The sequence below is a fragment of the Scyliorhinus torazame genome, chromosome 15, assembly GCF_047496885.1.
Source record: "Scyliorhinus torazame isolate Kashiwa2021f chromosome 15, sScyTor2.1, whole genome shotgun sequence".
In the NCBI taxonomy this organism is placed as follows: domain Eukaryota; kingdom Metazoa; phylum Chordata; class Chondrichthyes; order Carcharhiniformes; family Scyliorhinidae; genus Scyliorhinus; species Scyliorhinus torazame.
Window position 1 is genome coordinate 114810656 of NC_092721.1, and position 26451 is coordinate 114837106.

The 26451-nt window shown below is 45.2% G+C and overlaps 1 protein-coding gene across 2 annotated transcripts in view; it reads left to right on the forward strand.

The window, feature by feature from the left end:
- The window catches only part of eif5b (eukaryotic translation initiation factor 5B), a 170926-nt gene that overhangs the window by 102353 nt on the left and 42122 nt on the right, over positions 1–26451 (forward strand). For both annotated transcript variants that reach the window (XM_072476584.1, XM_072476585.1), the window contains exons 16-20: positions 898–1080; positions 4726–4887; positions 14324–14455; positions 15458–15589; positions 15668–15744. In XM_072476584.1, the coding sequence (XP_072332685.1) occupies positions 898–1080; positions 4726–4887; positions 14324–14455; positions 15458–15589; positions 15668–15744 (686 nt within the window). The remainder of the gene's footprint in view (positions 1–897; positions 1081–4725; positions 4888–14323; positions 14456–15457; positions 15590–15667; positions 15745–26451) is intronic.

Consider the following 26451-nt stretch of genomic DNA (forward strand, 5'->3'; position numbering starts at 1 on the left):
TGGGTTGGATCGCCCTGAATAAGATCAACGTGTTGCCTCGAGGCTAATTATGGAATGCGTCCCTATGGAATTCCTGACCTCATGATAAGCCTGATGCATTCTGTAAAGTAAGGGACCCTTTTCTTAAATTCATATGCTCCACCATGGCTGACTTACTCCTGTTGGGATTTCCCTGAGCTATTTCATCTCATTTTATTTGTCTTCATATCGCAATGAACAAAGGCATGTGTTCTGGACTGTTCTTCTTTCCCCAGTTCAATTTGTTAATCGTTGTTGAATTGATCCGTTATATAAACTAGAGGCACTGGTTCCTTAAGTATACTGTTCTGAATTTATACTATCTTGCTTGTTCCTATGCTTGCTATAATTCTTCTGTTCTGTACCTTTTTGCACTGATTATTTTTGTTACTTTGTTGCATTTATTGTAAAAATTTGAAAAATCTAATAAAAACCTATTTTGAAAAAAACAATAATATACCCAGTGTTAAATTCTGTGAGAGAGGGCAGCACGGTGGCACAGTGGATTAGCCCTGCTGCCTCACGGCACCAAGGTCCCAGGTTCGATCCCGGCTCTGGGTCACTGTCCGTGTGGAGTTTGCACATTCTCCCCGTGTTTGCGTGGGTTTCGCCCCCACAACCCAAAGATGTGCAGGTTAGGTGGATTGGCCATGCTAAATTGCCCTTTAATTAGAAAAAATGAATTGGGTACTCTAAATTTATTTCAAAAAAAGAAAGAAAAAAAATTCTGTGAGCGCTCCACTAATATTTTACATGTTTGGTTTACATCTGTGTGACAACTTGGCTTAATTTTCTGTAGATGTTAGGGAGAAATGATTCTATCTTCGGGCATATGTTTATCTATATATTGCTAATGGATATCCTGCATCATATTTTTAGGGTCTGAATGCTGCTTTATTCTATGAGAACAAAGATCCACGTACATTTGTGTCCTTAATTCCTACATCAGCGCACACTGGAGATGGCATGGGAAACCTTATTGCAATGCTGGTGGACCTGACCCAGACTATGCTTGCTAAGAGACTAGTATATTCAATGGAGCTAAGAGCTCAAGTCATGGAGGTGAGCACTCAAGATCAACTGTAAATGTAGATAAATAATTTACAGACCAGCCTAGAAAATATTTTGCAGATATATTTCTCAGTTTAACTTCTCTGGTAAATGGGACAGGTCGGGAAAAAATACTGATTAATGAAGCAGTACCCTTTTGCCGGCTTAACTGTATTGGGTGAAGTCGCAGGTAGCTCTTGGATACCTTGATGGTCCCTCATCACCTGCGAGTTAAGAAAGTTGGTATTAGAAGGCTGTTGACATTTGGCACGATCACTTTCAACAAACGTATGCGCATCTTACCAAAGTGATTATTGAATAGCTATCGGGAGCAAAAATCCAGTTTTCCCACATTTTCTCCCCAACCTTCCCTTTGCTGGCTTAAAGATATAGAGACCAGTTGTAGTGTTCTGATGACTGCCATGGATCAGGATTGAAAAGGATATGGCAGTCATCAGAACATAGCGGGCAGCACGGTAGCATTGTGGATAGCACAATTGCTTCACAGCTCCAGGGTCCCAGGTTCAATTCCAGCTTGGGTCACTGTCTGTGCCGAGTCTGCAGATCCTCCCCGTGTCTGCGTGGGTTTCCTCCGGGTGCTCCGGTTTCCTACCACAGTCCAAAGATGTGCAGGTTAGGTGGATTGACCATGATAAATTGCCCTTAGTGTCCAAAATTGCGCTCAGTGTTGGATGGGGTTACTGGGTTATGGGGGTAGGGTGGAGGTGTTGACCTTGGGTAGGGTGCTCTTTCCAAGAGCCGGTGCAGACTCGATGGGCCGAATGGCCTCCTTCTGCACTGTAAATTCTATGATCTATGATAGTAATCGTTTTATTTTTCTATCTTTTATTTATTCATTAATTCAATGGACAGCATCACTGTTCTAACATAGGAAAACAACTCCGCCTAATTGCACATAGTAAGGTCTCATGAACACCAATTAAACAAATAACCAGATAACTTGTTTTAGCAATGCTCGTTGAGAAATAAGGTTGAATAGGATATCAAGAGAATGTCCCATCACTCAGATTGTATTCTGAAATTGAGACCTAGCTTTCCTGTCTTGATTGGATCTCGTTTGGTGCTATTTGAAGTAGAGTGGGAAGGTCTCTTGATATCCACAACAGTCAGTAATCTTCTGCTTTATCTAATGATCAATAATAGACCGTGCCTGTGCAGACACCATGTATAAGTCTCCATTTAAAGGGAGGAAAAACACACTCAATCTCATTCTAATCGCCACCTTTATCTGGGGCTGCATCAGACTGTGCATAGACCCACAGCATGCAAACACCCAATGTCACTGCATTCTGAGCTTCTGTTTGAACCAAGTGTTGGAAAGTATGGATCTGGCCACGCTGCCACAGAACACTGGTTTCAGCTGGTTGTGCTGTACCATTTGTCGCTTGTAGAAAAACTGAAACGCATCTTTCCCACATGTCAGTCATGCAGTCGTCTGCATATAATGTTCTCAAGGCTCTGCCGAAAAGGAAGATGGTGAATCCTGTCAGATGGTGCTTTGAGCAGGCTGTCAGTCATTTGGCAGAATGACTCATCACAAGAACTTTATAAGAAGCACGAGACTTAACTTGGCTGGTGGTGAGTAGGGCTCTTCCTGTCAAACCTGACATCACATCTGGCCCTGGTGGGAATGAGAGTGCTACCCATTTCTTTCTGGAATGCTTGTTTGCAAAGATATTCTGGAAGAAGGTGCATGGGTTTTTGTCTATGTTCTTCCAAAGATCCGTAATACAGATTCACCATTCTATAGACTGTTCCCAGGGATGTGAACCAAGGCAAATATCAACTGGAGCTGGAAGACCATTAACTCAGTGAGATGTTTTTCAGTCCAGCTGAAAATTGCTGACCTCCCAATGCAGGGAGCTGTGCACAACTAGTTTTTGCGACTGGTATGTTGCAAGGTCCAAGAGTATCTGGTGAGCGTTGTTTAATTCCTATCTGCACACTTTCATCCCCTCCCCCTTTTGGGGCGGGGGGCGGGGGTGCAGATAATGGGGAAATATTGGAGGTTGATTCCAACCTGTTGAACCATGTTATAAACACCTCCTCAGTAGCTAACAAGTCCTGGAGTGGAACTTCAACCCTGGGTTTCTGGCTCAAAAGCAGGGGTGCTACCTGTTGAGCTATAAGACCTCCCTGCTGAGACAATGCACTGACGCTTGGTGAAGCCACTCTCTGGGAAAAGGCAACCTTTTTGGACCCTCCTGCCATAGCGTACGTTGGGCTGTTAGCATCAAAAATATTTAAATGTAAATGGAGGTACAACTTGCATTGTAAGTGGAATAAGGCACCTTGTGCAAGTACTGTATTTAACCAAATTGATCTATAATGCACTTTATGTATAACCATCTTTGAATTATATTGTAACATAACTTTATGAATAAAATATATTTTGGGAAAGAATCCCCATTATATGAAAGGGGCAAATAATCTGGTAGTGTTCCTTCTGACTATTATCCACTGACATTGGATGGAAAATGGATGTGTGGATACTGGAGGACATATTCTCTATTTGTGGTAAGATTGTAAAAGGGCTAGAGGTAATATTACATTTATGTAGTGCTATATCACATCTTCAGGATGTCCTAAAGAATTTTATATTCAAAGAATTATTTTCTGAACTGCAGTCATGGCTGTATAGACAAACATGGAAGTATTTGTGTGCACAGCAAAGTTCCACAAATTATAAATTAAATGAATGAAAAGCTATTCTGCTCTTAATGATGTTTGAAGAGGTGCAGTGAGAGGATGTTGTCAGAACATCAGGAGAACTCCCTGCATTTCTTCCAATGGTGCCAGAGAATTTTTTTTTGGCATCCACCTGGGTCAATGAGTAAGTTCTTGATTTAGATCTGCTGAAAAATGGCAATGCCAACCGTGTAATATTCGCTGCATTGAAATATCATCTCGGGGCATATGCTCAAGCCGGACAGTGGGTTTGAACTCTTGACCCTCAGAGGTGAGAGGGCCGGTTTAGCTCAGTTGGTTGGTTTGTGATGCAGAGAGGCCAGCAGTGCAGGTTCAATTCCCATACCGGCTGAGGTTAATCATAAAGGCCCCACCTTCTCAACCTTGCCCCTCGCCTGAAGTGCAGTGATCCTCGGGTTAAACCACCACCAGTCAGCTCTCCCACCTCAAAGAGATGTGCAGATGCCATCGTTGGACTGGGGTGAGCACAGTAAAAACACCAGGTTAAAGTCCCAACAGGTTTGCTTCGAATCACTAACTTTCGGAGCACAGCTCCTTCCTCAGGTGAATGATACAAAACCTGTTGGACTTTAACCTGGTGCCCTGGTGTAAGACGTCTTACTGTGCTCAAAGAGGAAAGCAGCCTATGGTCATCTGGGACTAAGGTGACTTTACTTTTAAATTTTACGAGCAACTAAGTAAATTTGATGCATATCTCCCACTAAGATGATGACAATATCGAGTTTGCCCTGTTAATTCTGATGTCTAAACAGATAACCTCAGAATAGCAAAATGTCGCTGATGTTCAGAACTATATTGTGAGTAAGCAGTTTTTGGAAAACGGAGCATTAACAGAAGAAATGACCAAGAATGGACTTTATGGCAGGAATCGCACTATTTATTGCGTAACTGTAAATTTGTGTCGTCTTGTCTGGATTCCTTTTTCAGGTAAAAGCACTTCCTGGAATGGGAACAACGATTGATGTGATTCTAATCAATGGTATTATGAAGGAAGGAGATACTATTATTGTTCCTGGAGTTGAAGGCCCTATAGTTACACAGATCAGAGGTCTCCTATTACCACCACCTCTCAAAGAATTGAGAGTAAAAGTATGGAAAATAATGCTATTTTATAAAAATGTCCTAATGTTTTATCTACTATATTTCCTTGCAGCATTATAATAAAGCTTAGTTATGTAACTCGTGTACGTTAAAGGCTTTTATGATCTCATTGTGCCATCACAAAGTTTTATAGTGCTATGTCTCTCTCCCAATACTGATTCATCCTTCACACCTTTTCAAAATCTGTTGAAATAATTTTCAGCAGTCATGGTCCTTTTCTGCATTATTTGAACTGGAAACTATCCTATCTGTGTGCCCCTAGCACTTGTGCAGCTAAATGTCTAAGTGATATTTGCCCTCTGTTGGAGGGTTAAGGGTATTTGCCTTGTCTGTCAGGGGTTCCAATGTCGAGAATGGGTGGGGGGTGTTTTTAACTTCACTTTGTGGTCTCAGGATCCCAGCCTTGCCGGTCAGTTTAGACCCCCCCCCCCCCAAAAAAAAAAAACCCAACTGGCTGTGTAAACCTCACCAGCACTTTAAAACTACAGAGTGCCATTTGATCTGGCTAGAAAAGGCAGCTGTGAAACCAACTATTTTCACGCTGCCTTTATTACCTGATCCATCACTCTGTTCAATATTTGGAAAATTACACTCTTGGTGGAACATACTAATTTGATTGCACAGAAGAAAAATTGCTACAATCTCAGTTGGTGCTATAACTGGACGGGAAGATCCCAGATGGAACCCGGGCTCAAAAGACTATAACTTTTTACTTTGTTTTTAAGAAAGCATGGAGGAACAGAGTCACAGGACCACTAATTTAGTTTTAACAATGAGAGAAAAAAGCATTTATTGAACGTGAAAAGTTGGATTACTCCCCCTTACCTGAGCAAATACTGTCAGATTTTAAGATTAACATGGATTACAAAGTACATTTTAATCTCTATGGTCTCAGTAATGCAAAGTCCCTTTAAACACGCAAGTTGGCTGTAGTCAAATACACACCTCACTCTGAACCCAAGTTAAAGTCTGTGGTTTTCTCCTCCGAACCCCCCCCCCGATTGTAACATGAGAGTTTCCAAACTCCACTCCCAAAAACATGCTTTAAAATCCTCTTTCGCAATATTGCTTTCCATTAATGGTTTGCATTCTGAAATGCAGTCCCGATTTTCCAAATGACACTTTGAAACAAAGCTTCCACCCTGCTTTTTTCAGTGAATCCAGTCCGGGATTTTACACCCCTTTCAAGTTTTCTTTGTCTTGACTGCTTACAAACTGTTCACAATTGCTTTAACCACCCATTCCCAGACAGGGCAGCACGGTAGTATAAGTGATTAGCACTGTGGCTTCACAGCGCCAGGATCCCAGGTTCGATTCCCTGCTGGGTCACTGTCTGTGCGGAGTCTGCACATTCTCCACGTGCCTGCGTGGGTTTACTCCCTGGTGTCTTTTTCAATTGCAATACATCCAGCTAAAACTAAAACTTAAAAGCGATTCTACCTTCCCAGGGTCCCAGTTGCTAAGCAACCACTGCTAGTTTATTTACTCTTCACGCATAATAGAAACACAGTCATAACTAAATCCACCACACATATACAAGCACCTTTGTTCAGGCATAGTGTTATGGGCCAGGGTTTAGAGAACCCCAAAGTGTATCATGGAGTTCACCTGACCCACAACTTTTTAATAGATTGTGGAATGGGGAGCACACGACCCACCCTACAGGTGTGGTAGAGCAGAAATGGAAAAGTATTATTTAAAGCAAACTATGTTTATTCTATGAACTCAAGTTAACCTTTTTAAAACATATAGTGAACATCTTAGCAACCATTAATTCAAATATAACCCCCAAAGAATACAACACTAAGTAATCCTTTAAGCTTTCCTTTTAACATCCATATGACTTAAAAACAAAACCTTTAACAGATGCACATCAGGTTAAAGTCACTATTGAAAACAGTTATAATTCTGAATTCACCAAATGATCAAGAGATGGTCTTTTTATGGCAGAGAGATCAACAGTACACCTATTCTGTCTGGTTTCAGCTCCAACACTGAAAACGAAACTAAAACACACCCTGCAGCAAACCGCCTAAGACGAAATTAAAAAGCTGACAAACAGCCCCGCTCCACCCCCTCTCTGAAAGCACTGCAGTAGTAAACACCCATTTCTTAAAGGTACTCTCACTATAGATATTTATATACACACCCATTTATAAACACCCATTTCTTAAAGGTACTCTCACATGACAAAAGAAACATTAAGTTAAACCCACTTAAAACTATACCTTATTACCTATATAAATTCCTTAAAACAACCTTTTTGTTTTCTTTACAAAATGATGAGGAGAGTAGTTACTGCCTCAAAAAGGGCTATAGAACCAAACAATTCAAACAGTGTAGAAAGAGGCCATTAGGTCTAGCGAATCTGCACCATCCTTCTGAAAGAGCACCCTACCGAGGCCCGTTATTTAAAAACTTCATACTGCAAAACTGATATTTTTAGAAAAAGGCAGGTATTGTAATATTTATTACTGCTGTATATCTGCTGAGAATATTTTGTCTTGAAGACCGTGCAGTTTAAATGCAATTTTTTGTTGCTATTAAATATTATTTAAGCAGATGAAATGTGCACATTTACTGGATTGAATTTACCTTTCATTCATAAGAACATAAATTTGTTGTCCTGCCTTACCCCATAACTTTTGATTTTTTAAAAATCCGACTCACCACCATCTGTTTTTTAAAAAACGTCTTACCTCGCACATCTCTAAGCTTTCCGCCTTGCACCTTAAATCTATGTCCCCAGTAATTGACTTTTCTACCCTGGGTAAAAGCATCTGACTATCCACTTTGTCCATGCCACTCAAAATTTTGTAAACCTCTATCAGGCCTCTCTCTCATTCTTCCGCAGTCTGGGGAATATAGATAGTGTCTACGCGACCTCTCCACTTAGATAACCTTCTCATCCTAGGAATGAAATGAAAATGAAAATCGCTTATTGTCACAAGTAGGCTTCAAATGAAGTTACTGTGAAAAGACCCTAGTCGCCACATTCCAGCGCCTGTTTGGGGAGGCTGGAACCGTGCTGCTGGCCTGCCTCGGTCTGCTTTAAAAGCCAGCGATTTAGCCCAGTGTGCTAAACCAGCCCCATGTCTAGTGAATTTCATTGCACTCCCTCTAAGGCAAGTCTATCGTTGAGCAAGGGCATCAAAAGTGTATGCAAGTGTGGTCTCACCAAAGCCATTTATAATTTATTTAAACTTCTCTATCTCTACTGTTATAATCCAATCTCTTTGTAATAAAGGCTAATATAGCAGGTATCTTCCTAATTGCTTGCCGAATCTGTGTTAACCTTCTGTGCTTCGTCTTTGAGAACCGCAGATCCCTCTGAATACATTTCCTGGTCTCTCGCCTTATTAAGAAATATTCTACTTTTCTGCCAAAGTGGATTGTTTTCATCTGCCTTGTACTTGTCCACTCAGTCTACCTCTATCACTTTGCAGTTTCTTTATATCCTCCTCACACTTAGCTTTAACTAGTCTGCAAAGGTACATTGTGCTTGCTCTGCTCATCTAGGTCATTGATATAGATTGTAAATTGCTGAGGCCCAAATGCTGAACTACTTGCACATATCTACTCTGCCGGTTTCATCCCAAAAAAACTTTAATTGTTTTGTCAATCATAATTTCCATTTCATAAATCAGTTTTAGTTGTAACCGTTAACTCTGGAATATCAAAGTTGAATGCATTAAATGGGTGTAGGGGTACATTTTTAATAAATTAAGCCTTCAAAAGCAATTTTTTGGGGTTAGGAAGGGAGTACAATAATATCATAGAGTCATAGAATCATATAGCGCAGAATTGGCCCTTTGGCCCATTGTGTCTACGCCGGTCAAAAACAACCACCTAACCATTCTAATCCCATTTTCCAGTACTTGGCCCATAGCCTTGTATGCCCTGGAATCGCAAATGCACATCTAAATACTTCTTAAATGTTTTGAGGGTCTCTGCCTCTACCATACTTTCAGGCAGTGAATTGCAAACTCCCACCACCTTTAGGGTAAAAGGGGTTTTCCTCACATCCCCTCTAAACCTTCTGTCCCTGATCTTAAATCTATGCCCCCTGGTCATTGACCCCTCCACCAAGGGAAAAAGTTTGTTCCTGTCTACTCTGTCTGTGCCCCTCATAATTTTGTACATCTCAATTATGTCACCCCTGAGTCTCCACTGCTCCAAGGAAAATAACCCCAGCTTATCCAATCTATTCTCATAACTAACACTCTCTAGCCCAAGCAACAGCACTGGAAAATCTCATCTGCACCCTTTTCCAGTGCTACCACATCCCTCCTATATTGTGGATTCCAGAATTGCATACAATACTCTAGTTGTGGTCCAACCAACGCATAACCTCCCTGCTCTTAAACTCTATACCTCGGCTAATGAAGGCAAGTATAGCATATGCCTTCTTCACCACTGTAACCACCTGCTCTGCCACCTTAAGGGACTGGTGTACATGCACACCAAGATCCCTCTGATCCTTGGTGCTTCCAGGGTCCTGCCGTCTATCTTGTATTCCTTTGCCTTATTTGTCCTGCCCAAGTGCATCACCTAACACTTATCCGGATTGAGTTCTTTTTCCCACTGATCAGCCCATCTGACCAGCCCGTCTATATCCTACTGTAATCGAAGGCTATCCACCCCACCAATTTTTGTATCATCCGCAAAGTACTGATCAACCTCCTAAATTCATAGCTAAATCATTTAAATAAACCAAAAACAGCAAAGGCCCTAACACTGACCCCTGCGGGACCCCACTGGACACAGCTTCCTGTCAGAAAAACACACCTCAACCATCACCCTCTACCTTCTGCCACTCAGCCAATTGTGGATCCAATTTGCTAAATTTCCTTGGATCCCATGGGCTTCTCTGTCAGTCTCCCATGGGGGGGACCTTATCAAAAACCTTTCTGAAGTCCAAAGTAGACTACGTTAAATGCATTTCTTCATCTGCACACCTGGTCACCTCTTCAAAAAATTCAATCAAGTTGGTCAGACATGACCTCCCCTTAACAAAACTATGCTGATTGTTCCTGATTAATCCCTGCCTCTCCAAATGCAGATTAATTCTGACTCTCAGCATTGATTCCAATAGTTTCCCCACAATTGACGTTAGACTGACTGGCCTGTAGTTTCCTGGTTGATTCTTCCTCTGTTCTTGAATAATGGTGCCACATTGGCTATCCCCCAGTCCTCTGGCACCTTTCCTGTGGCCTGAGAGGAATTGATTGCCAGCGCCCCTGCTATTTCGTCCCTTGCCTCACTCTGCTGCCTGGGATACATTTCATCTGGCCCTGAAGATTTGTCTACCTTTAAGCCTGCCAGACCACTCAGAACCTCTTCTCTGTCTATGTTGATCACTTCAATTTTATTACAGTCCTTCTCCCTGATTTCTATACCCACACTGTCCCTCTCACAAGTGAACACTGACACAAAGTGTTCATTTGGAACCGTACCTACATCCTCTGGCTCCACACACAAATTACCACTGTGGTCCTACTGGCCCTACTCTTTCTCAACTTATCCTTTTACCTTTAATGTACTTGTAAAACAACTTTGGATTTTCCCTTTACCTGCCAGTATCCTTTCATGTCCCCTTTTTGCCTTCCTAATTTATTTGAACCCTCGATATCTGCCCTAAGCCTCCATTTTTCTCCTTATCCAATGCTGTATATCCCTTGATATCCAGGTTTCACTGGATTTGTTGGCCCCACCTTTTTCTTGATTGGAACATGTTGGCCCTGCGCTGTCCCTATTACCTTTGTGAATGTGCCCCATTGTTCTGTCACAGCTTTAACTAAAAGTGTCCGCTCCCAATCCACTCTGGCCACATCATATCTGATCTTATTAAAATCGGCCTTCCCCCAGTTTAGAATTTTGATCTCCGGCCCATCGTTGTCCTTTTCCATAACCATCTTGAATCAAATGGAGTTATGATCACTGTCTGCAAATCATCTGCCCAGCTTTGTTACCGAAAGAAGTCAACGACCGCCCCCTCTCTTGTAGGTCCTTCTATGTACTTGCTTAAAAAGTTCTCATGGATGCATTTTAAGAATGCCACTCTCTTTAAACTTTTCACATTTTGGCTTCCTCATTTAATACTGGGGAAGTTGAAATCCCCTACTCTCACTACCCTATTACTTTTACACTTCTCTGAAATTTGCCTACATATCTGCTCTTCTATTTCTCTTGGATTGCTAGGGGCCTTTAGACCACTCCAACCAATGTGATTGCTCCTTTTTGGCTTTTAGGTTCTACCTGTATGGCCTCCGTTGCAGAGCCTTCTAAGATGCCATCCCACCTTACTGCTGAAATTAATTCCATGATCAAAATTGCGACACCCCCTTCTCTTTTACCTCCTTCCCTATCTCACCTGAAGATTCTGTGTCCTGTAATATTGAGCTGCCAATCCTGCCCCCCTCTCAACCATGTCTCAGTGACAGCATTAAAATCATATCCCCATGTTTTAATTTGTGCCCTCAATTCATCTGCCTTGTTCGCCAGCCTCCTTGCATTAAAATAAATACCATCCAATCTTGCCAAACGTCCTGGTAATGTAACTGATCTCGGCCGTATATGCCTACCTGGCTCGCTTCGTGTCTCCTCTAATTTTGGCTGTGCATCTATCTCTGCTGAACCTTCTCTCAGGATCCCAGGCCCTTGCCAAGTTAGTTTAAACCCTCCCAACAGCACTAGCAAACCTCCCTGCAAGGACATTGGTGCCATTTTGGTTCAGGTTGAAACTGTCCACCGTGTACATGTCCCACTGTCCCTAAAAACGGTCCCAGTGTCCCAGAAATCTAAAGCCCTCCCTCCTGTACCATCTTTCCAGCCACACATTCATCTGGACTAATCTATTTCGAAACTCACTAGCACGAAGCATCGGAAGTAATCCAGAGATTATTACCTTCTGGGTCCTGTTTTTAAATCTACTTTCTGGCTCCCTAAATTCTGCTTTCTGAACCTCATCCCTTTTCCTGCCTAGATCATTGGTAACAATATGTATCACGGTATCTGTCTGCCTCCCTCTTCAGTATGCCCTGTAGCCGTTCAGTGACATCAGGCAAAATATATTAAACCAGAGCGTTAATATACGGTCCATCTCCCGCAACACTACCCTCGTCCCCTCCCCTCCCTCCCAGAACAAGGATAGAGTCCCCCTCGTTCTCACATTTCACCCCACCAGCCTCCGTATTCAAAGCATGATGCCACCACCAAACACATCTTCCCTTCACTCCCTCTGTCAGCATTCCACTAAGACCGTTCCCCCAGAGATAATCTAGTCCACTCCTCCACCATACCCAACACCTCTCCCATCACCCATGGGACCTTCCCATGCAATCGCAGAAGGTGTAACACCCGCCCCTTTACTCTTCCATGCTTCACATCCCAGGCCCAAAACACACATTCCAGGTTAAGCAGTGTTTCACCTGCACCTCGACCAATTTGGTCTAATGCATTCGCTGCTCCCAATGTGGTCTCCTCTATATCGGAGAGACCAAATGCAGACTGGGCGATCGCTTTGTTGAGCACCTTCAGTCTGTGCGCATTCAGGATCCTGACCTTCCTGTTGCTTGCCATTTTAACACCAGACCCTGATCCCATGCCCACAAGTCTGTCCTTGGCCTGCTACAATGTTCCAGTGAAGCTCAATGAAAACTGGAGGAACAACATCTCATCTTCCGGTTAGGCACGCTATATAGCCTTCCGGTCTCAACATTGAATTCAACAACTTCAGATGATTAGCTCTACCCCACCTCTACCCATTTGTTTTCATCCCATTTCATTTTAACTATGTTTTTTTACCATTTCTTTCCCTCTTGTCTTTCTTTTTATATATATATATAATATATATATTCAGCCCCCCGCATCTTATGCACCTTTCGTCACCCTTTCTCCCCTTTGCTTCCCCCTTCCCCTCCCCCACATCTGCATCTGTCACAGTTTACCCTCTGATGTTAGTTTCTCTGCAGTTTGGCCTTTCAAATCTTCTGTTCTCTCTGGGGACTGCCGTTAGCATTCTTTCCCCTCGCTTTCTGTGGCTATTAGCACCCCGTTTCCCTGGGTTTCTGTTGCTATGACTCCTCTTTCATTCTCACTCCACAGTATAAATATTTCCCACTTTCTCTGCCTTTAGCTTTGACAAAGGGTCATCTGGACTCAAAACGTTAGCTCTTTTCTCTCCCTACAGATGCTGCCAGACCTGCTGAGATTTTCCAGCATTTTCTTTTTGGCATTAATATACAATGTCAGTGTAGTGTTAAATTGATTCTAGAATGGAACAGTAGTTTGCAAAGTAATTTTATGCTAACACTTCGTAGCTCTGAGCATTAGTTTTTTTTGAGTGAAAGTTTGTTGTTTAAAAAAAATATTTATTAAAGTTTTTTAACACAATTTTTCTCCCTTACAAACAATAACCCCCCCCCCCCCCCCCCCCCCGTAACAAAAAAAAACGAGAAATCGCGCAGAACAAGATATATACATGGTTTTTGAGTGAAAGTTGACAGATATATGTTGCAGATATGTTGATTTTGCAACTAACTACGTCAGAAAATTGCCATTGCAAGAATTTTTGGAAAGGAATTGAATTGGTATCTTGAATATTTGTCTAAAGAATAAGCAAATGATAATTGAAACTGAATTGAGCTTTCCTGTTGGCACAACTGAGCTAGCTGACCTCAAGCATGGTCGCAATAGACCTAATATAATAGTCCTGTATTAGAAAGCAGAAAATCAGACCGCATTACTATTCCCGACCACGCTGATCGAACAACCCCATTCTGAAAGTGTACTGTATCTTTTTGGTTAATTTGACTGATATTTTTAAGAGAAGCAGAAGAATTGTGGTTATAGTGTATGGTTAAAAGAAAACATATCATGTTATTTTAACCAATGTAATTGTTGTTCTTACCTGCCTTCTCTCCCTCCTGTCGTGTTGGGTGTTCCGATACACAAACGAACCAACACGGTTGCAGATGGTACAACTCTGTTTTATTATTCTGTACAATAATAACTATTAACTTCTGGCTGTGGTTCGTACTTCACCAGCTAACCTGTGGACCCAGCCCTAGCACTATCTTAGTGAGGCACTCAGCACATGGTGTATGTCTGAGTGGCGCGCTGTGAGCTCTGTGCTCTGAGCTATCTCCTGGTAGAATGAGCGGGAACTGTGGTGTTCCCTGTTTTATAGTGCGTGTGCTCTCACTGGTGATTGGCTGTGATGTTGTGTGTGTTGGTTGGTCCATCTACCTGTCCATCAGTGTGTGTGTGTGTGATTGCACCATGATATGTTAATATGGATATCATGACACCACCTCTTCCCCCCCCCCCCCCCCCCCCCCCCCCCCAAAAAAAAAGAATTGCAATGATCATGTAATGAAGTTTTGACTTTACAATGGTTTTTGATATGTTTCTTTTCCCTCAGAATCCGTATGAGAAACAAAAGGAAGTCTGGGCTGCGCAAGGTGTGAAAGTTCTTGCTAAAGACCTGGAGAAATCTCTTGCAGGTTTACCACTACTAATAGCACACAAGGATGATGAAATTGCAGTTCTGAAGGTTTGCATTTGATTGTCTGAAAACCTTGCCAGTACATACAAACTTAGTCTAGTAAATTTCAAGAACTGCTAAAATCTCTTGAGAATCCTGTGCATTATTGATCATCATCTTAGTTGCTCAGAACTCCAATGATACATCACTCAAAATAAAGTTTCTGAGACCATAAAAACATAAACGTTCAATTACTTGCAATAAATGTAAACATATTGTTCTTGTGTTTGAAACGTGCACCATTTTCCTCCACACTGTGTGCATTTGTAAAACCCTGATTCTTTAAAGTACTACTTCACCCCAGTTAGATCATTCTGATTGAATGGGAATCTCTCCGAACTACTGCGCCAGCAATTTGTAACTTCCCTGTATTAACATAACAAATAGTATTTAGTCTAGTTTAATTGGCCTTGCTTCTGGGTTCTTGAACGTTCTGTGCAGTAATTGCTGAACTGTTGCTCAGATTAAGAAATGTAATCGCACTAAATGAACTGCAATCTTCTTTTATTCTTGTGAATCATGACTCTATTTTAATTAAAACTGTCTGACAAAAAAGCCGTAACAATCCCCTACTGCATCGTATCCAATGTTATAAATTTAGAATATCGCTGTCTGCTCCTTACAACTGTTGTACTTGAGCCAGTTGTTTAACTTTTCCAAAAGAAACCGCTAAATTGACTAGTTGCATTTTAACCTTGAATCTAGTGCAAGAACCATAATATGTACATTTTATTTTTACTTTGCAGAGTTTACTTTTAGATATTGACGATTATCTTGTGAGCACTTTTTGCACTGATGCTGGTATATAATTAGGAATACATTTGCATAGCCATTGTGGTGCAAAGTTAAGATAAACTAGATTAAAAGTGTATTTGGAAAAATCTGTTTTCTTTCAACTTTATTCTATTTACCTGCTTTTATCGAACACTCACATCACACTTTCAATGTAGATATAAGCTTGAAAATGTGACTAGAATTTAATTAGGTGTCTTATTCTGCTACTGTTAACAGGATGAGCTCGAGCATGAACTGAAACAAACGCTGAATTCTATTAAACTTGAGGAGAAAGGTGTTTATGTACAAGCCTCTACATTGGGCTCTTTGGAAGCACTCTTAGAATATCTTCGGGCATCAAGTGTACCAGTAAGTATCAGAACTTGAAATCTCTACACTTTTCTGTTTTGATTTAAAACTAAATCTGTCTATTTTTTTCTTTCGTAGTATGCTGGAATTAACATTGGACCTGTCCATAAGAAAGATGTTATGAAGGCTTCAGCAATGCTTGAGCATGATACTCAGTAAGTGTTAAACAGACTGTTGCGACAAACCTGACGTTTTATTTAAAAGAAGCCTCATGTTGATTTCTTTGAAGTACAGAGCCAAGTAATGAAGACTGGTATCTTTAACTATTCATTGCTCTGCTGCTGTAAACCCTTTTAATGTGAGATGACCTCTAGAGTTCCAGTGGCTCTACTTCAGAAATTTGAGTATTGCTGAAATAAGATAAATTTTGTTGAAGGTTTTCCTCTTGCACTCATCAGGGTAATTCTCAAGAATACCAAAGCAATGGAAAACAACACATTTATACTGTGTGAGAGTGCTGATTGGTGGCAAGTGGACTCTGATTGGTAGACGTGTTGTCATGGCAAATGCCCCAGTTGATGATGACTGATCATTAACTGCCAAGCATTGCTTGAATTTTAAACCAGGCAGCTTGACTGTGGTCAAGGCATTGCCTTGAGGAATGAACCTGCAAATGGCTGTCACTTTGCGCTTGTTTCACAGTAAGTGACAGCCTTTCACTGGTTCATTGGACTTTGCAACACTGTCACCTCTTGTACTAACTCCGTATCTCACCTACAAGTCGTCAGGAAAGTCTCTTTGTCCTCTCCTGGTCACCTTTCCTCATTCTCTCCCTTTCTTCCAATCACACATACTGTTACATTAATCAAAGTATGCACAAAGGGGACTTCCATCACTGGGAATGTGTTGAGCAGAATGAAGAAAGATGGCTCTCCTCCTGGAAACTCAAAATTAGGCATTCAAAATTAACCCAAAATAGCCCTCTAAACCCAGGGGGGGACAAAAATACATTCCTACAACACCATGGCAACGAACTAAATATGCCAGGCAACAATAACCTGAGGAGCTGAAGAGCCAACAGGCAGTAAACGCCTGGCCAGAGAGACTGAGGCAATGGCAAACGTGGGGCAACGAGGTCCTGGCTACACCCGAACGGGATAGACTGCCAGAACAAAGAGTGCTATCCCATCCACTCTATCCATGCCCCTCATAATCTTGTAGACCTCGATCAGGTCATCCAGTCAGTCACCAGGGGGCATATGTTTAAGGTCCGTGGGGCAAAGTTTAGAGGAGATGTGCGAGGCAGGTTTTTTATGCAGTGGGTGGTAAGTGCATGGGATGCATTGCCAGAGGAGGCGTTCAAAAGGCATCTTGAGAAGCTCATGGATAGGATGGGTATGGAGGGATATGGCACAAGGAAGTGCTGAGGGTTTTGGCAAAGGTTGGTATCATGACCGGAACAGGCTTGGAGGACCGAAGGGCCTGTTCCTGTGCTGTATTGTTCTTTGTTCTAATATATGGCTGGCTACCTTCCGATGAACAAACGGAGGGAATTCCTAACACAGGAACTCCAAAAGCTCAGGGGCACCATCAAACTCGAAATGATGGCAACAGTAAAAGTGGCGGTAGCGGAGGCGCAAGCAGCCCTGGAAAAGATGGAGCAGGGCCTAGAGACACAGGAGGTGATGATCAGGGAGCTGGAGAAGTCCGCGACCGACCAGAGCGATTGGATCACCTCATTGGTGGCAGAGATGGCAAGGTTGGTGGTGATGCAAGGGACACTAAGGGAGAAGGTCGAGGACCAAGAAAATCGATCGCGCCACCAGAACCTCCTCATTGTCGGCCTACCGGAGAGCACCCAGGGCAGGAACCGTATGGAGTGCTTGGCCCAAATGCTGAGCAAACTGGTTGGAGGGGAAAGCTTCCCCAAACCCCCCAGAAGTGGACAGAGCCCACAGGTCACTCCGGTCAAAGTTCAAGGCCGGAGAGCAGCTGCGGGCCATCATTGCAAAACTGCATTGGTACCAAGACCAGGAAAATATCCTAATCTGGGCAAGACATACAAGGTCCTGTACACTGGAGGGACGTCCATCTGGGTGCACCAGGACATTGGGCCAGACTTGGTCAAGCGGCAGGCATAATTTAACAAAGCCAAAATGGCTCTTTATAAGAACAATGTGCGTTTCGGAATACTGCACTCTACCAAGCTCTAGGTGACGTTCCAGGGCAGGGAGTACTATTTCACAACACCAGCAAAAACAGATGAATTTGTGCACAACCATGGGCTGGGAAAGCAACAAAACCAGCAGTGAACCAGACATTTGATTGTATCGGTTAACAAAAAATGTAGAGACCATTTGCACGGGACTGAACCGCCTCGTCTTCAAATCTGACATAGAGTCTCAGAAAGGCGGGGGTGAGAACAGTAGGACGCATGAGGGGGTGAGGAGACAGGGTGGGGGGGGGGGGGGCGTTCATTGGTCAGGGTGAGGTGCAGATCGACCGGGTAATAGGCTGGCCATGACAGATCGCACAGGCGGCAAGGAAAACAAAGGTACCGCAAACGAGCACATTGGATGGCCCCCAAACAAGGCATTATACAAGCAAATATTACATAGACTGGTATGTTACTAACAACCTCCACGTTCTGGGGGTACAGAAGGCAGTGATAAGGGGGAAATTATTGCGTACAAGGCGCACAAAAATGGGAAGGAGAGGGCGGCTAGGCAAGAGCTGGCCGATTCCGTACTGGCGGTACTCCTTGGCCCTGACCATAGAGCTACTGGCGGAAAGGAAGAAGCTACAAATGGAGTTTGACCTGCTCTCTACTGGGAAAGCAGTACACCAGCTCCTCCAGACATGGGGGACCTTTTACGAACATGGTGACAAAGCCAGGCGCCTGCTGGCACATAAGCTGAAAAATCAGGCAGTCACAAGGGAAATAGCCTAGGTTAGGGAAAGCAGCGGCAGGCTAGTTGCCACACCAGAAAGGCTCAGAGACCTTTGCAACCTTTTACCAGGGGTTCTACACCTCTGAGCCCTCTGAGGAGCACACTTGGATGAAACAGTTCCTCGACAGATTGCCGTTTGTGGGGGAAGAGAAGAGACGGGTCCTGGAAGTGCCATTAGAACTGGGAGAGGTCATGGAGGGTATCAACTCCGTGCAGGCAGGAAAGGCGCCGGAGTCAGAAGGATTCTCGGCAGACTTCTATTTGTGCCTGCACCTGCAGGAGATGTTAGCAGACTCACTAGTTAGGGGCACCCTGCCCCGAAAGACACGAGCCTCAATATTGCAGATATCCAAAAAGGACAAAGACCTGACCGAATGCGGTTCGTACTTGCCCAACTCGCTGCTCATCATAGACTCAAAGATCCGGGCAAAGGCCCTGGCTAAGCGGCTGGGCAGCTGTATGCCAGAGGTAGTCGCGGAAGACCAGACTGGCTTTGTCTTTTTTTTAGAAAATATTTTATTGAAGCATTTGTAATCCGTCTCCAGGCCACCAGGGAGGAGAAGGCCAGAACATCGGCCTCCCTCCCCCACTGGGCCCCCAGATCTTCCGATATCCCAAATATTGCCAATTCTGGACTCTGAGTCACCCTCCCTTCCAGGACCTCTGACATGACGTCCGCAAATCCCTGCCAGAATCCGCTCAATATCGGACACGCCTAAAACATATGTGCATGATTCGCCGGGCTTCCCCCACAGCGTCCGCACCTATCCTCCACTTCCTCAAAAACCTACTCATCCGGGCCACAGTCATATGAGCCCGATGGACCACCTTGAACTGGATCAGACTAAGCCTGGCACACAACAAGGATGAATTGACTCTCCTCAAGGCCTTTTCCCATAGTCTGACTCCCAACTCCCGTCCCAACTCTTCATCCCACTTCCTCTTCACTTCCCCGATTGGGACCCTTTCCCACTCCATCAATTCCTTGTATATCTCCGAGAACCTCCCTTCCCCTCCGCAACCCCCGTTTTTTGACATTACCTTATCCTGAAGTCCCCTTGGGGGGGAGGCGAGGAAAGCTTGCAACCTGCCTCCGGACAAAAACCCGTATCTGTAGGTACCGGAACCCGTTCCCACCCGGCAACTCAAACTCCTCCTCTAATGCTTCCGGGCTCGGGAAACCCTCCTCAATGAAGAGATCCCCAAATATCTCAATCCCTGCCTGCTGCCACCTCCTAAAGCCCCCATCCAGCACCCCTGGATTAAAATGGTGATTGTCACAGATCGGTGACCACACTGACCACTCCAATCCCGTGTGCTGTCTCCATTGCCCCCACACCCTCAGGGCTGCCACCACCACTGGGCTTGTGGAGTACCGAGCTGGCGAGAACGGCAGGTGCGCCGTTAATAAAGCCTCCAAACTCATACCCTAACATGATGCCACCTCTACTCGCACCCAAACCGACCCTTCCCCCACTACCCACTTCCTGACCATCGATACGTTGGCCGCCCAGTAATAATTAATAAAATTCAGGAGGGCCAAGTTCCCCTCCCCGCGACGTCCCTTCCAGGAGGGCCTTCTTCACCCTCGGGGTTTTACGAGCCAACACAAAACCCGAGATTACCGCATTCATTTTCCTAAAATTGGCCTTCGGGCCAAAAATCGGGAGACATTGAAAAAAGAACAGCAGCCTTGGGAGGACTGTCATCTTCACTGTCTGTATCCTTCCCGCCAGTCTCAGCAGGAGCATGTCCCACCTGCGGAAATCCCCTTTCATCTGATCGACCTCTTTACCCAAATTTAACTTGTGGAGCTGCCCCCAAACCTTAGCCACCTGAATCCCCTGATACCTGAAGTTCTTCCCCACCACTTTAAAAGGTAACTTCCTCAGTCTTCTTTCCTGCCCCCGTGCCTAAATCGCAAACACCTCGCTCTTTCCCATATTTAGTTTGTAGCCTGAAAACCGCCCAGATTCTTCCAATGTCGCCATGATTCCGGCCAGCCAGCCACCCCCCCCCCCCCCCCCCCCCCCCCCACCCCCAAAAAAACGGGTCTGTAATATAAAGAAGTAAATCGTCCGCGTAGAGCGAGACCCTATGCTCCACCCCCCCTCTCACTATCCCCCGCCAGACATTCGATGACCTAAGGGCCATTGCCAGGGGCTCTAAAGCCAGGGCAAACAGTAGTGGGGAGAGTGGGCACACCTGTCTTGTCCCCCTACAAAGACTAAAATATTCTGACCGGACACAGTTGGTTCTTCCATTCGCCAACGGAGCCTGATATAGCAACCGGCCCAAATTCACAAATCCCTGCCCAAACCCAAACCTGCCTAGAATAGCCCATGAGTACTTCCACTCCACCCGGTCATAAACCTTTTCTGCATCCATAACTACCTCAACCTCACGCCCTTCCGCTGACATCATTATAACATTTAAGAGCCGTCTAATGTTGGACATCAGGTGCCTGCCCTTCACAAATCCCGTCTGGTCCTCTCCGATTACCTCTGGGACCCAGTCATCTATGTGTGTGGCCAAGATCTTTGCCAGCAATTTAGTGTCTACGTGCAAAAGGGAGATCGGCCTGTATAATCCACAGCTCTCTGGGTCCTTATCCTGTTTCAAGATGAGAGCGATCGATGCCTGTGATAGCGTTGGGGGGAGCACTCCCAGTTCCTTAGACTCATTAAAGGCCTTAACCAGGAGTGGCCCCAGTAACCCAGATAATTTTTTCTAAAACTCCATTGGGTGTCCATCAGGTCCCGAGGCCTTACCCGGTTGCATCGCCCCCAATCCGTCTATCACCTCCCTGAGCCCAATCGGGCACCCGAGGCCTTCCACCAGCTCCTCATCTACCTTCGGGAACTCTAGCCCCCCCAAAAATCGCTTCATACCCTCCTCCCCGGCTGGGGGTTCCGATTTATAAAGTCGCCTATAGAATTCGAGAAACCGATCATTTACCGCCCCCGGATTCACCATCACTTTCCCCCTCATATCCTTTACTTTCCCAATTTCTCTCGCCGCCTCCTGTTTCCTCAGGTGATGTGCTAACATCCTACCAGCTTTCTCCCCATATTCGTATATCGCCCCTTTTACCCGCCTCAGCTGCCCTTCTGCCTTACCTGTGGACCGGAGCCCAAACTCCATTTGAAGTCTCTGATGCTCCTTCAGGAGCTTCTCATCTGGAGACTCCGCATATCTCCTGTCCACCTGTAAGATTTAACCTACCAGCCAGTCCAACTCCCCCCGTTCAGTCTTCTCCCTGGGGGCTTGAATCGAAATAAATTCCCCTCTGATAACCGCCTTCAATGCTTCCCAAACTATCCCTTCCGCGTCTTACCCATGTCGTTGTTCTTTCTATACCCTCGAATGGCCTCCCTCACCTGCTCACAGACCTCATCCTCCGCTAACAGCCCTACATTTAACCTCCACTGTGGACACTGGGTCTTTCCTGTGCTAACCCGTAGGTCTATCCAGTGTGGGGCGTGATCCGACACCACAATTGCTGAGTATTCAGTGCTCTCCACCCCTGCTAACAGCGTTTTGTCAAGTACAAAAATGTCTAACCTGGAATACACCTTGTGCACATGGAAGTAGAATGAATACTCCTTGCTCCTTGGCCTCCCGAATCTCCACGGATCCACCCCATCCCATGCACTCCATGAACCCCCACAGCTCTTTAGCCATTGCTGATATTTTTCCCGACCTAAAACTCGACCGGTCTAGTCTCGGATCCAGAACAGTGTTAAAATCCCCACCCCCCATAATCAGCCGGTGCGAAGTCAAGGTCCAGAATCTTCCCCAGCACCCTCCTGACAAAAGCGATATCATCCAGTTTGGGGCGTATATATTCACCAACACCACAGCCATTCCCTCCAGCTTCCCACTGACCATAATAAATCTACCCCCCCCCCCCCCCCCCCCCCTGGTCTGCCTCGATCTTTCCCCCCCCCCCCCCCCCAACGTTAATCTTCAGCTCACCCCTCACTTTGCTTCCATGAACTAGCCCTCCCAGCTAGCCTGGCAGCTCCCACCCCTACCACCTGCTGGTTCTCTCTCTTCCCCCCCCCCCCCCCCCCCATTCTTAGTATAAGTTCCCAGAACAATGGCAAAAAGCATAAAAAAACAAACACATAATCCCTCACAAGGTCCAAGCACAAAGGCCCACCCCTCCTCCCTTAACAAAATCTTATCTAGTCCAACACCTTCAAGTAGAGCCAGGTGGAACAGACCGAGAAAAGAAAAAGGAATTATACATGCAGAATTTCAAACAACTTTCAAGCATCGCAAATTACATGACAGACTAAGGTTTTTACAAGGCAAAACATCACTTCTAACTCCGTTCTCCCAGTCAAGGTTCAAGGTCCTTGTTTTCCCATCAGGTTATTGTCCTTCATAAAGTCCGCCATGTCCTCTGGCGAGCCAAGTACAGCTCCCGACCCTCATAGGTCACCCATAGACGGGCCGGGTAAAGCAGTCCAAACTTTATTTGCTTCTCATACAGGGCCGCCTTGACTTTATTAAAACTCGCCCTCCTCTTTGCGATTTCTGCTCCCAAGTCCTGGTACACCCTTCCTACATGCATCTTCCCACATGCACCGTTTCGTCTGCCAGTCCCATCTTCTGATGCGTTCCTTATCTAGGAACCGATGCAGTCGTACCACCATCGCCCTCGGGGGCTCACGCCCCTGGGGCTTACGCATAAGCACCCTTTGGGCCCGGTCCACCTCCAATGACTTGGGGAATGCACCTTCCACTGTCAGTTTCTCCAGCATCTTCCCCACATACGCATCGGCATCCGATTCTTCCTTCCCCTCTGGCAGACCAACGATCCGGATATTCTGTCTCTGAGAACGGTTCTCCAGGTCCTCCACTTTCTCCATTAGTCGTTTCTGTTAGCCCTGTAGCATCCCGATCTCCGCTGCAATCGCGGTGGACTGCTCCTTGCGTTCCGCCGCCAGCTCCTCCAGCTTCTGTATCGCCTGTCCTTGGGTCGTCAATCTCTCCTCCACACGGTCGACCACCACCCTAATCAAGTCCACCGCCCGGGCCAGGTCCCCCACACACTCTTTGTGATGTTGAGTGAATTTCTCAGTCAAGAAGTTCACCAACTGATCCGTCGACCATTGAGCTGGCGAGGTCAGACCCTGCAACCCTGCCATTGCCTCCTTTGAACTCTGGTCCCCACTTCCAACCAACTTTTGATTCCCCCTTTTTCGATTTTTCCCTGGGCGCAGCTCCACAAACAAGGAGCCACCTCCTCTCTTTTAAACCTTTATTTTTGAAAAATTCCTGTGGAAATCCAGCTTAGAAGCCACAAAAAGACCACCAAGAGCAGGGGCTGCCCAAATGTGCGACCTTTCACTCCATGGCCACCACCGGAAGTCCAGACGTGCTTTGTCAAGGGCAGGCAGCTGAAAGCGAACATTCAGCCGCTTGCTGAAAGTGACAATGACCCCGTCCGGGGAGAGGACCCGGAAGTGATCATCTCCCTGGACTCAGAAAATGCATTCAGCAGAGTCGAGTGGAAGTACCACATAGAGGTACTGGAATGGTTTGGTTCGGACGCAAAGAAACAGGGGATGTCTGGCCCTCCAAAACCTACAGTTCTACCACTGGGCGGACACAGCAGAAAGAGTGAGGGGATGGGTGAAGAAACCCGGAGCAGGATGGCTGAAGATGGAGGTGATTTCCTGCATAGGGACGTCCCTCCAAGCCCTAGTCACAACTGCTCTCGCTTGACCCTCCGGCCAAGCACTTGAGAAGCCCAGTGGCAGTAGCCACTTTCAGACGCGGTACCAAATGAGAAAACACTTCAGCCTAACTGAAATGTCCACCATCACCCCCAGCTGCAGCAACCACAGGTTTGTTCCTGCATTAATGGATGCCACCTTCAAAAGGCGGAGACAGGATGAGGGGACACTGGTGGTTCGGGACATGTACATGGACGACAGAGTAGGAACCCTGGGGGAACTCACGGAGAGGTTCCATTTGCCAAAAGGAAACTAGCTAAAACACAAACAGGTCAAAAATCTTTTCCGTAAGAAAGCAGTGATGTGCCCCTAGATACCAGGACATTTGTTAGTTGAAAAACTGCTTGTCACGGGCAACTTAGGGAAGGGAAACTGTGGGGACCTGTACAGGTGACTGCTGGAGGAAGTACGCTTCCCCTGGACAAGATGAGGGAAAAATGGGAGGAGGAACTAGGCATAGAAATAGGGGTAGGACTCTGGGTTGAAACTGCACAAGGCGAACTTCACCGCTACATGTGCAAGGCTTAGGCTAATGGAGCTAAAGGAGGCGCGCAGAGCGCATCTAACCAGAACCCGAATGAGTAGGTTCTTTCCGGAGGTGCCCAGGAGGCCTGGCTAACCACGCCCAGATATTCTGGGCCTGCCCCATCTTGCCCGGTATTGGACAACCTTTTTTGAGGCAATGTCCAGGTTTGTGTGAGTGAATGTGGAGCCATGCCCATAAGTGGCGGTCTTCGCGTTCTCAGACCAGCCAGATCTCTTCATGGGGAGGGGCACCGATACCCTAGCCTTTGCCTCCCTGATTGCCCACTGGAGAATCCTGCTCTGGTGGCAATCGGCAGCACCACCCAAGGGTGCAGACAGGCTGTCTGACCTGGTGGAAGTTCGCAAACTGGAGAAAATAAAATTTGCCACCCAAGTGTCGGAAGAGGGTTTCCACAGGATGTGGAAGCCGTTCACTAACTTGTCCCAAGATCTGTTTGTAGCCAGCAACCAATAGAGTAATGGTGTGGGGGGGAAGAACACGCAAAGAAAGCTAGAGGGACAAGGATCCAAAATTGTAGATAGACATCTGTAAATACGTGCCTGGGCCAAACTAGGAATTGTAACAAAGGTAAGTCGACCAAAGAGGGGTCACGGCCACAGCAGGAGGGAAAGAAAGCAATTGTATGTAAATATCTGTACTGACTTTTGCCTGTCGTTTTACCTTCTTTCTATTTATTGCTGGGTTTTTTTTCCTTTCCGCACAGTTATGTAAAGTGTAACCTATGAGTTAACAAAATGTGTAAACCCAACTTCTTTTTTTTTTTTTAAAAGGGATACACAAAGAGCAGATTGACGTTGTTGAATCCGCGATGAGCAGAATGCATAGATGATGGTAGAAATTAAAGAACAAGGTTTATTCCAATACAATTACAATACTCCACCATTCCCCTGACCTGCAGCTGGGCTGGGTTTTATACAGCTGGGGCCCTCCTTGTAAAGTGGAAACCCCACCCCCTTAAAAGGGAAGTCTTGCCTGCCTTGAAAACAGACATTGAAAAGAAATGTCCACTGACCTTCATTAGATGAAGCAAAATCAATTGAAGTAAGAGAGCAGCAAATGGAAGTCATGAGTCTTTATTTGATCTCCACTCTCTTTTTTCTCTTCTGATTTCTGCCTTCATTTTCAGTGATCATCTGTCTGTTCCTCTGTGCTACCAATGTTATTTTAGAATGAGGGAATTGCTGACCGTCATTTATTGCCCATCCCTAATTGTCTTTGAGGAGGTGGTAATGAGGCAGCTGCTTGAATCGCCAGTCTGGTGCAGATGCTCCCACAGTGGTGTTGGGAAGAAAGCTCCAGGATTTTGGCATAGCGACAATGAAAGTCCGGCGGTAAAGTTCCAAGTTAAGATGGTATGAGGTTAAGAATGGACTTACAGGCGGTCATGTTCCCATGCATCTGCTGCCCTTGTCCTTCTAGGTGGTAGACGCCACTGGGTTGGAGGCTGTTGTCAAAAGAGATTTGGTAATTTACTGTAGTGCATCTTGTATATGGTGCACACTGCTGCCACTGTACGTCAACGCTGGATCAAATGAACATTTAAGGAGGTGGATGGGGTGCGGTTGAAGTGAGGTGCTTAATCCTGGACGGTCTTGACCTTTATTGTCATTACAGCCACATTCATCCAGGCAAGTGGAGAATACTATATCACACTCCTGACTTATGCTTTTATAG